At 33.9% G+C, this 12,601-nt stretch overlaps 1 protein-coding gene across 1 annotated transcript; it reads left to right on the forward strand.

Moving 5' to 3' along the window:
* The first annotated feature begins 1,296 nt into the window (after positions 1-1,296).
* On the forward strand, positions 1,297-8,589 carry LOC104906695 (pyridoxal kinase). Its single transcript, XM_010695486.4, has 13 exons — positions 1,297-1,606; positions 1,712-1,829; positions 2,317-2,410; positions 2,513-2,617; positions 3,431-3,514; positions 4,500-4,573; positions 4,758-4,822; positions 5,435-5,498; positions 6,571-6,636; positions 6,889-6,945; positions 7,282-7,326; positions 7,410-7,463; positions 8,088-8,589. The coding sequence occupies exons 1-13, from the start codon at positions 1,521-1,523 to the stop codon at positions 8,226-8,228; spliced, it is 1,053 nt and encodes a 350-aa protein (XP_010693788.1). The 5' UTR covers positions 1,297-1,520; the 3' UTR covers positions 8,229-8,589.
* The last annotated feature ends 4,012 nt before the right edge of the window (positions 8,590-12,601 follow it).

Genomic DNA, 12,601 nt, shown 5'->3' on the forward strand with positions numbered 1-12,601 from the left:
TTAAGATTGAGGTGCTGTGAACGAGGTCACAGGTTCGAATCCCCCCTCCCCTTCTTTGTACTTTGTACCGCCTTCGTGGCTCATATGTTAACTTACATAGTTAGTTGGATATACTCTACGAGAATATAAAAAGTTGCACTCACATCCAATCATATACTTAGGAAACCGTTTAATGTAGTTATGAATCTCATATTTGAAGAATAAATTAACACGACCAGTTACTTCTTAAAAAAAATATCACTTCAATTTATCCATTGACTCGTTTGCAAAGTCTTATGGACTATTTATTATCACATACTAGTTTTTAGGCTCGGGTTGCATCCATGATAATTATATCTTTCATTTATTAAATTTTACTTTAAAATGATAACATCAAGTATTACTTGATTTAATGCTTAAGAATTTAATATATGTGCTTGTGTTCATGTGATCGAATCTTATATATTACATGTATATATTTGTTTGTACGTGAATTACATGGAATTAAACACTTTAAAGGCTTTTTAATATATTAATATAGCTGTCAAATCAACCCTAATCCGCTTTAATGTAGTTATTTTTTCTCCTTTACAACCAAAAGGTAAGAGCATGTCCACTCATGGTTTTTTTTGGACATCAATTTGAGTCATGAACCTTGCTAAAAAAAAACATGAAATTACATTCATGGTTTTTTTTATGTTTGTATTTGGGTCATGCTATGACTCATCCATGGTTGGTCATCCTATGACCGAAACCATGGATGGCCATCTCATGACCTAAGCCAATCATTTGTGTACATGTGGCAATGTGTCATAGGGATTATTTTTTATAATTCAAGTTTTGTAATATGAAAAACTTAAAGAATACAAACTAAAAAAAAAAATTCACCAATGGTCCTATCTTTTTGAGATCTATAACATCCATTTTGTTATATTTTGACACACTTATGAAATTAATTATTTTCTCTCTATATTATACATACATGAATAATTATTTTTGGATGTTTTTATTATTGAAGAAGTTTTTTAATCAAAATTATTACTACCAAATAAATTTATTTTGGAACATGAGTAGTTATGCTCTTATAAACTATCTCACGCGGCCACGCTCCTCTATTGATTCCTCTTATTCCAATTTTTTTTTTTCAATCTTTCTAAACAAAAAAAAAAAATGAGTTAAATTGATCTTTTTCTCAAGCACATGACAATTTATTTTTGTTCCAAACATTTTTTTTTTTTTTAAAAATAACATCTCACATCAAATCAAATCCAATCTCAAATCTTAGATGGTATAACTAACCGTATAATTATAAGGGTACAAAGATTGGCAATTTCCCTAACTACAAAAAGTTGGTAATTTGGTATCAAATGTATCATGAATGACGAATGAGTTCATCTCCTTTGACATTAGCAGCCTCACTAGTCAACAATAACTTATTTAGTCAAACTCTCCTAAATTTTCTATGCTATATCTCTCTTTCTCACCCAAAATAACTTAAAAACTGAAGAACAAGATAAAAATGAACTCTTTTTGAGAATTGAATGTGTAACTCTCACTCTTCTACCATTTTGCTGATTAATTCTCACCCTTTTTTATCCTCAAAAATCCCAAAATCCTGCAATTTTAGGTGACCCTTAAAAATTTGTTTTTTTTTTAATTTGTACTTTTTTTTTTTGCATTGAACTGTTTAAAATTGATTAAAAATGGGGTTTCTTTTGTGCTGATTGATCAGGTCAACTAATTGGAAAATAAGCTCTATGAATTCGTCAATGGCGCAGCCTCCCATTTTATCAGTTGCTTTGCCTTCTGAGACTGGTCGTGTTCTCAGCATTCAGTCTCATACTGTTCAGGTAAATGAAGTTTTTTGCCAAATAATATAATCTGGATTATGCTAAAGTTGTTGAAAATTCAATTATTTTGGTGGGTAATTGAATAAGTGATTGTATTAACCAGTTAGTGAAATTTCAATTATTTTGGTGGGTAATTGAATAAATGATTGTATTAACCAGTAGTGAAATTTCAATTATTTTGGTGGGTAAGGGTAAGCTATGACATAATGATAGTTTTTATATCTATATGTATGATGAATTGGTGATTATATCTATATGTATGATAAATTGGTGATTATATCTTTTTTAAGACAAATTGGTGATTATATCTATATGTATGAGGAATTGGTGATTGCTTTAGTAATGGGATTTTGTAATGCGATTCCGAGTAGCTTAGTTTGTAAAGTCTTAGGAGGTGGGAAATGAATCCCTTTGGTATCACTGCCTTTTGTTGCTATTTATCAACCAAAAGGCTGAATCATGTGATTTTGTGCTCCCTTGTATTCAGGGTTATGTAGGCAATAAATCGGCTGTGTTTCCGCTTCAACTTCTTGGATATGATGTAGACCCGATTAATTCTGTACAGTTTTCGAATCACACAGGCAAGCTGGTTTAATGCCAATGTATTTTATTCCTCCATCAGAAATTTTGACATTTGATGAGCTTCTTCTGCTTATTAACTTTTTGAGCTGTGGACCATGCAGGATATCCAACATTTAAAGGTCAGGTATTAAATGGGAAAGAACTATGGGACTTGGTAGAAGGTCTAGAAGCAAATGGTCTGTTGTTCTACACTCATCTATTGACAGGTAAATCATGGGCTATGCTTCATGTAAAATAGTTTTCTCGAATTCTGACATTGGTAGAAGATGGGAAACTACCAAGTGATACAAAATGAAGAAGCTTGTGCATCGTCTTTTGTTCATCAGAAGGCCGAATATATTATCTATAGGATAAATTTGGAGGTTATCTAAAACTTAATGCTCAGCTAGCCAATATTGGTAAGGTTCATTTTGTAAGGTGGACCTCGTGTTTTTGTTAGACATGGGGTCTATACATCTCCAGGGTTAGTTTTCTTATGTTGGTAAGAGAGACATTTATATGCATTAGAATTGTAGGCTTGTAGCTGTTGCTCCCTGTATGTTTAACACTTTCCCCATCTTTGGATAACTAATCTGTAACTTTCCAACAATTAAGTTCTTTATGAGGTTCAGTTTTTTTAAGAGCATCATAATATGCAAATTGCCTAGTTTTGTTATGGGGACAATAGCCATCTCAAATCGCTACAGTTGATCCGCAGGAATTCCGTGACATGTTTTTGGTTGATAAGAATAGGCATTTATACCATTAGAAATTTAAAACCATTCAGATCAGCTCTGATGCAACCTGGCAACTAATATCAGTTAAATCCTGTTAGCCAACAATATGAGGTTTATGTTCACCATTCTACTTTCTATGCTCTAGCCTATGAGTGGTGCTTTATGCACATGAGTCATCATGCTTCCTTGAGCTACACTGTATTTAGAAGTATATGTTTATTATATGCTTGTGACGCTTCCTAGAGGTAGGTCTCTCTTTGTGGACCCCCTTGAAAATCTAAGTTGCTTTCTTTGGTTTTGCAGGTTACATTGGTTCAGTCTCCTTTTTGAATAATGTCTTGGAAGTTGTTACTAAACTACGATCCGTGAATCCTGGGCTTCTCTATGGTAACAGTCTCACTTTCTCTCTTCATATAATGATATAGGTAGTTCTTTTTCTTCGATAGTGATATGGTTTTCTGAAGCTCTTCTTTAGAGACTTTTGTTCATTTGGGACTTATTTCTTGTTGACCTTACTAGGTGTATTAGCAAATTCACGCTAGAAGTATGTTTGTCTTTTAAAATTCAAATCATCTAGCTACAAGGAATATCAATAAAACTGCAGAACAGTGTAGATTGAAATGTAGAAACTTAGGGCCATGGGGTCTAATATGTTGTATATGCTCTCATATTGACTGTATTATCCCATCATAGATGTGTAATTTGGGAAGTGCAGACTAGACTTGAGATGAAAATTATGAGTTGCAGTAGTCGGTACATGGGGTTACATATCCTCATGGATTAAACATTAAGGAACCGGTGCCACTGGATATATTTCACACTACGATATATTTGGTACGCTAGCAAGTAGCAAATTTCAACTAATGCTTTGCTTACTGCTTCAAATTGCATTATTCGAAGATCCTGATTATGTAACAGGAATTTTAAAAGCAATTTCAAGGGGGATAACTTTTCATGTGTATTTGTTTTAAAGAGCTGCATCTACTCCCCCTTTTACTACATTTCTCTTCCAGATTAAAAAAAATATAAGAGTAAAAAAGAAATAAATTCTCACTATAGCTAAGGTTCTTCTGTTTGCTTTTATTGTTGCGAATTCCCTCCACAAATTATCCAGTCAAAGAAGTATTATGTTTGGAATTAAACAACTTTCGATCAGCTTTTCTTTTTTCTTTTTCCTCATGGACAGTATTAGTGCTTTAACATTAATATCGTATTATAATTCCTAGTAGAGTATTGTAATTTTGTAGTTTCTTTTATGTTTGCAGAACTTTATTTGTGATGGATGGGACTTTATTTGCTCTTTTTCATATCTTTACTTAATTGAGAAGGTTATGTCTGTTTTAGACTTTCAGCTAGGCTCTTTCCTTTTCAGTTTGTGATCCGGTCATGGGTGATGAAGGAAAGCTCTATGTTCCCGAAGATCTGGTGTCAGTATACAGGGAAAAGGTGTGTGGTTTATCTGTAGATTTATCCATTATGTTAGATTAAGACAGTATCAACGTTTAGGATTTTTATTTTAAAGATGTCAAGCATGCAAGTATGCCTCAGCGGTCAAAACTACAGGCTCTTAGATCTCAATTCCGGTCTTGTTTATAGCTTCATTGATATCTGCTATCAATTTATTGATTAGGTTGTTCCTGTTGCATCAATGTTGACACCTAACCAGTTTGAAGCTGAACTGCTGACTGGTTTGAGGTATCATCCCTTTTCTGGTTCTGCATCCTAAGATCTGTCATGCCAGTTATTTTATCTTGAACTTGAGGATTCTATATAGTAAATTCTTCTATTTAAAGCACTAATACTGTTACTTAAGTAAACAACAATAAGAGGGGAAATTTTCAGTGGAAAGATGAGAATTCTTTTTGCAGTCTTCTCCCACATTTTCGCTGTCTTTCTTTCTAATGTTCTTTTGTGATTCTTTTTACTGGGCTAGGTAAAGCTGAAAACATGGCATTTTTAGAGGTAGATGATACACATTGACATATTTTGCAATTCAATATATAATGTGAAACAAGGACCTTGTGGTGCAAGGTTTTTCGTCATTTTAAGAATATTGCTACAAATGATTGTACAATCTTATGCTATTGTTTGGCATGCAAGTAAAGATTGTTGACATACATGAGTGACTCTTTGTTAATGAGTTCTTTTTTTCTTTCTTAATGTTGGTCGAAGTGACACATCCTGCAATGTGATTCCTTACTGAATTTTGTTTGGGAATGAACCTACCCTTCGTATATTTGCAATCTGCAAATAAGTTAGTCTTTCAATATATGTGTTCTACACCTTTGGAACCTGTATTTGTTACAGGATTGTGTCAGAACAAGACGGCAGGGAAGCTTGTAGCAAACTTCATGCTGCTGGACCAGCAAAGGTTTTTCTTCTTGTGCTTCTATCATGAGATTAAGTTTTAAAAAGATGTTATGCTTTGTATTTAAGGTATCTCAAGTGTTCTTGGGTAATGTAACTCCTATGTAATAAGTATATGTGTAATTCGTGTCAATATGTTTTGTTGCCAAAGGCCTAAAGCAATGCCAAAAAAAAAAAAAAATGCAATGCCATGCAGTTCATCTGGTATTAAGATATTTAAGCTGGCTGATATTATTGGCTTAAGACTGATTGTAATTCACTAATCTGAAAAAAACCTAGCATGCGTACTGATGTTACAATACAGGATTATAGGGTATTTGTTACTTCTTCCAAGATGAGGAAATGCTAGCTGGGGGTGTCACCCATAATTAACGATTAACTTTGCGGGTTGTGCAGAAAGTAGTGGATTGCTTAATTGACCAAAAACCAAGTCTAATAAGAAGATGAGTGTATACAATAGGATGGAAAAAATCTTATTCCTCATTAGAGATTACCTCTTTATTTTTTTGAAGTCACCCTTGCTCTTAAAGGTTTGAAATAGAAGTATCCCTTATCTTATGTAGAGTAACCCTTGATCACTGATCTTCTCTGCAACTAGTCATTGGAAGATTGCATCTTAAACCTTGGGAAAGTATAGACTTTTGAGAGAGTATATGAGGAAACGCCCATGTAATCCAGGCTTTCGACGATGTCAAACTTGTGAAGATACTCAAAAAAAGATTTGAAGCTGAAAATCAGGCAAAGCTCATGTTACGAAAGTGGGAATAAAGTTTTTTAAGAAAAATTATTGGAGTACTTGAGGAAATACTTGGGAGTAGGGACACAAATATGACAAGACCACTATCTTTCTGGAGTTTGGACTTGTATTACTGAGTGTCTGATAGTATGAGTCTCCTTTTTACAGTCTGGAATAGATGGATACTGGTCATTATTTAATGACAACATATACAAGTAAATTTTGCTTGGCAACTGAGTTGATCATTCTTGACTTTTTTTCCTTCTCCTTTTTATATATATATCTTGATCCAGCTTTCATACTGTATCCAATTGTGATGAGTGTGGATGATGCTTTCCAGGTTGTCATCACGAGTATAAATATTGATGGTAATCTCTACCTCATTGGCAGCAGTAAGAAAGAAAAGGTTTGTGTAAATTTGATCCTGTGAATTCTTCCTGCATTGCTTTCTTCATTTCAGCATGTAAGCTGCTATGTCAGCATCCGTGTTCTGACATTATAGTTCCTTTATTGGAAAATCATATAATGTTCTTTTTAGTCATGGGATCTTCATGAGATACTGCTTTCTGGACATGGTTTTCATATAGTAGTTGATTTAATGATCTCATTGTGCATGAATAAACCTCTATTGACGGAATTTTGCTACCATTGTATATAGAATGTGGCTCCTGAGCAATTCAAAATAATGATACCGAGAATCCCAGCATATTTTACGGTATGTAGTTTCTTATCTTATCTATCTGTCACTCTGTTGTACAGGAGAGAAACCTAAAGTTTGCTAATCTGAATAATTTTTGCTCAAGCATAAGAGTTATGTACCTTGCTGTAACCATCACCTGTTTTTCTGTCTGTAAATAGTATGACACATTGACACTCATAAGAACTGACAGACGCACTGTAGATTTTGTATAAACCTTATCAGTTATGTATGTTACTGCAACTGTTGGAAGCTTCTTCTAGTGTTTGGCCAACTGTGCTTTATTGCATTGTTTGAAGTTCTACATCTCATAATGCCGTTCCCGTTGCCTGAGACTGATTTCTTCTTATGTAGGGAACAGGAGATCTAATGACTGCACTATTACTCGGATGGAGCAATGTAATTTTCTTTCCTTAATCTGCTTAAGTTGACTTGGTCTCTGTGTTACTCATTTAGCTTACCTTGGCATCTTTGTTGTACAGAAGTATCCTGATAATCTTGCTAAAGCAGCAGAGCTTGCTGTTTCAAGCTTGCAGGTATTTTCCCACTTATTTTTCTTGCTTGTAATAGAGTCATATGATGAAATACACTATGACAGACCTTTATACTGCATCACTTAATGAAATTAATTTCTGACAGTAACCCAGGGAAATTTGAGTTGTGGGTTAGTTGGTGCTCTACTTTTGGTTTTCATCATGATATACCAAGTCTATGTTACTCGGACTCTTCATTTTATCTCAAGTACCCGTGTCATATTCTGGACACTCCAACATGGCTAGGATACTGACACTTCATTTTAGGCCAAAATCATTGAAATTTTTCATAAAATAGCCGAGTTGATACTTGGATAGAACGCGATCCGAGAGAATTTAGCTGAGTTAAGTAAAATAGATTGAGTGATGGGCTGGTTTATTCTCTGATTTATCACTTCATTACAAAAGACTGCTTATGCTGTGTGCTCTTGTTTTCTTTGAGTTTGTCATTGAAATGTTGTGTCTACTAGAGGCTGTTGATTTTAACCTGATCCCATGTCTCTTTATGCTTGGATGCAACTTAAATAAAATAAAGAACATGATTCAATATGTTGGCCTTTATATGGTCAGTGCCATGTTTGTTTTGCATTGCATATATCTTCTCTTACAGAACATCAAATTCCACAGGCACTTCTGCATAAGACAATAAACGACTACAGACTTGCAGGATTTGATCCCAAGACCAGCAGTCTAGAGATTCGATTGATTCAGAGCCAGGATGATATCCGCAACCCCCATGTCAAATTCAATGCTGAGATATATAGTTAGTGTTTGCTACCTTGTTTGGTTCACTTTTGGAAGTTGCAGTTCTGAAGAAGTCTTAGAATTTAACTTCTCAGGAAGTGCTCCAATTTTTTGGTTGACATTCGGAAGTAGAACTTCCTATATGAAGTCGCGTTCACCTATGGAGGTTAGGAAGCTACATCTTTTTGTCTGGACTTCTCGGGAAGTTGTACTTTCGGTGTTTTGGTCAACCAAGCACCTTTCCAGATTCATAGTTACCTCTTATTATAACTTCAATTGATTTTCCTGTCAATCAGACACTTATTGTATTTGTACCCAACTGTAAAAACAATTTTATTATATCTGCACAGAAGCTCAATAAGTACCACATCGTCTATTCGTCTGACTTAACTCCCCAAAAGACTAATGCTCTTTTGGAGAAAGTAACCTCAGTTGCGTGCTCTCTGTTTCTAATCTTGGTTGAGAGTGAGATTGAAATTCTGCATTGTGCATGTATACAGGTTTATAAACTTCTGATGTTCATTATGACTGAACTGTTAACATCCTGTAGTTTTCTACTGAGGTATGAGTTGACGATGTAGCAGTCTTGTGACAGTATAAATAAAGAATTTTTCTTTGAACATCTAGACTCGTTATATATAGGCGGCTTAATTTTTGTCATTTGCTATGCATTTTTACATGCACCAACACAACACCAGCAGCATGGAGGACATGAGAGCCTTTTTGTGAGGGTGGTGTTTGGGCCGCTTTTACCTAGTGACATAAATGAGGATAACACAACTCTTAGGCGTGGTGCGTGGTGCGTGGTGCGTGGAACCAACTCCCTCGAGGTGCTGATATGGCGGCGGCACGACAAGTTAGTAAGGTGCACTTTGTATGGTGTGGGTCCAATGGTGTTCTAAACTATGTTACTCAGACACGGATTGAGTGTCTACTCAGATACGGGTGTCCAAGTGTCCGACTCGGCTATTTTATAGAAAAAAGACAAGTTTTTAAAGTATCCAAGTGTCATGTCGGACACGACACGACACCCCGTTTTTGAGATAAATGAAGGTATCGGAGTAGCACTAGTTCTAAATCAAGGTGAATTGGCTCGGTTGTTGGCTGACTCGGTAAGTCCCCCTTTTTAAAATTTTAATTATATGCCTATATGGGTATTGAAAAATAATTAGCCACATAAAAGTATTTTAAAAAGTCCCCCTATATTACATGAGTATTTTCAAATTCTCCAGTGATATGGGAGTATTCGATTTTTAATCCACATCTATCTATACTCTATACTTATGAATATATATCACCCCAAAAGAATTCTTCCATCATACTACTATATTACTAGTTTTTGGCTCGAGTTTAGCTCGTTATATATAATATATAGGATCCCTCAAAAAAAAATATAATATATAGGAAACAAATGGTTATATTAAATGTGAATATTTTTCATAAAATCAGTTTATCAATTTAAGAAGATTATTTAAATAAACTTCCCGTTAAAAAGGAGCATTTGTAGATTTTACTTAATATATACTTCCTCCATTTAGAAATAGTTGCACCGTTTCAAGTTTTCACACTTGTCGATACATGGTTCAAACGTTAATATTTTTAATTATCAATGAGTAAAAAGTTAATATTAAAAAAATATACATTGAGACAAATCTAACAAGATCCCATATGACCATGTTTTTCCTAAAATATAAATCACCAAAGATAATCAAAGTGTAAGATGTGAAGTGTAAACCCTATGCAATGAAGTATACCTTATAAATGATTAAAACGGTAAAATGTATGATGAGAGAGTGACATGTATCATCTCTAATTTTTGCTTCAGTATATTATTATAGATAGATAGATATGACAAAAATTATTAAAACAGACGGTCTAATTTTAATATAAAAATAGACCTAGTCACTAAATGAATTAAATTAAACTAGTCACCAAAAGAAATTAACTTAGTCATTATTGGACTATTTTTTTTAATATTGGGCTAACCATTGCCTAATTTTAATTTAAAAGTAGGCGGTCTCCTACAAGACAAACTCTAGATATGGAATCTAATGGTCAATATTACAATTTTAACTTGCAAGGTAACTAGATAAACTTATACAAGTTAAATTTAGGACCACGTTTTTCTCTTTTCCCACTAAGCCACTATCATTAGGACAACTTAATTAATACCAAAACCTAGTACACTTCTGATTACATATCGTCATATCCTAATGCGAGTATGCTTAGGACTTGGGATCATCGCATAGCCTATAATCTATATATAATGAACTATAAGCTCATATAACTCCATACAAATATTACGTACCTCATAAATTTCTTTTCTTTAATTTCCCTCTTCAATTCTCTGCATTTATTAGTCATTACCATGGAAGACTACATGCACGGTTAAGTTCGACGACACCAAAGCCTGCATGACTAAATGTAGTTGTCATTCCAACATCATCTCCGTTATTCTTTATTTTCAGCATTGGCGTGAAATCCATAAAAAACAAGATTGCCCTTGTCGAGCTAACTCAAATTCGATCTCGAAAGAATATGATATGGATTCGGGTGTTTTTTTACGCTACTCTTACGTTCGGAATCAATTATAGTACAATCAATTTTGAAGTTTTAACTGCTGATACTAAACAAGGTTTACCAGGTTATGTGACTCCTGGGGTTTGGACTCATGTTAAAGAGGATATGTTATCTTACATACTCAAGTATATCAATTTAGATACTAGTAGTAGTGATAATGGTTATAGCTTAGGTTATGAGATGGTTGTTATAGTTGATGTCTCGACTATCGATCTCATCGACGACGACATTGGTTGCGACTACAATGATCAAGAGGATGGTTGGTTGGAGTTGGAGAAATACTTTGAAGACTTTACCTGAGCTTGAAGATATTATTTATGTTAATCGATCACCTTCATGCTAAACAATGGTTACAGTAGATAAGTATAGATTCCGTTATTTGTGACTTGAAATCTTGTGAATGGTATAAGGCTGACTTTGAATGCACATATCTCTCAATCTATAAATGGTTACCCGTTTTACAAAGAACTGCCGAGAGCCCTCGTGACTCGCGGTGTGTGAGATCGGTTTCCGAATCAGTTTTCTTTTTTAGGGTTTTGTACGGAGTATATTCTAGGGTTTTTTTTTGTGTGGGGGTTCCTTATGTTATAAAAGGACCTCTTGGTGCTCATTATTTACCCACAACTTATGAAATACTTTTAGCCTCTAGAATTTAGGACTCTATGTATCATTCTCTCTGATTTTCTACATAATAGTGAAAAAGCTCTAATAATACTCCATCTGTGGACGTAGGTCAAATTTGACTGAACCACGTAAATCCTTGTGTTCTTTGTTTGTTCATCTTTATTGTTTACTCACCTTTATTATTTCATTGATTTTCTGTTCCGCATTAATCAAACTACAACACCCTGTTTCCTAACAGAATAGTTTGTGTAATCATCATCTACTTAATGCTGAGGGTGTTTCTTTTCGTATATTTGTCATTGTCAACTATTTGTTTTGGGTTTTTTGGTGGGGATTTTACTTGTCTTCTTGCTCTAGGAGCATAATCTTCACATTGAGTGTTATAATTTTACTTTGATTGAATATATACTATTGAAAATCTTGCTTTTTAGCATTATTATGATGAATTCAGTTTTTCTTTTTTACAAAATTTTATATAACAATTCCCATTTGCCTTCAATTTCTGGCATTAAGTATTTTCATTACGCAAAAAATAAAAAGATTAAACGAAAAATATAACTAGTAATTAATGATCGTCTAAATCAATCGAAAAATAATCGGTTTATATGGAATACTATAAAGTATCAGATTCTTTTTCTTTTTTAAAAAAATAATGTAGTAGCAGTAGTTTAATGGACTAAGGGCATGTTCTCCTTAGCTTATTTTCAGTTCAGTTAAGTTGCAATCAGTTCAATTCAGTTTAGTTCAGTTAAGTTCAATTCAGTTTAGTTCTCAGCTCCAACGACTATCATTTCTTAGTTATAATTTAGTTCAATTCAGTTCAATTTGGTTCAGTTGCAATCAGTTCAGTTCAATTCAATTCACTTAAGTTGTTTTATGTCAAAGAAAACATGCCATAACTCACAATTGAGAAAGCTTTTGTCTGGCTATTAGTATAGGTAACTAGATTAAGATGCGCGCAATGCGTCCTACAAAATACAAAAACATGTATTATAGTAATAGGTATATTAACATTAAATCGTGATGTTTCCCACTGTACGAAATTTCTGAACATGCTCCCTGTTTTTGCCGTGAAGGGTGCTTGGTCTAATGGAAAAATGTATTTGAGAGCATTTGAATAGTAGGTTGGATTTTGTTCGCAGCCCTTCTAATTTTATGCTGCAGTTTATGGATTCTAGAATAGATAGCAATGT

Source organism: Beta vulgaris, chromosome 2 (genome assembly GCF_026745355.1).
Source record: "Beta vulgaris subsp. vulgaris cultivar EL10 chromosome 2, EL10.2, whole genome shotgun sequence".
Lineage (NCBI taxonomy): Eukaryota > Viridiplantae > Streptophyta > Magnoliopsida > Caryophyllales > Amaranthaceae > Beta > Beta vulgaris.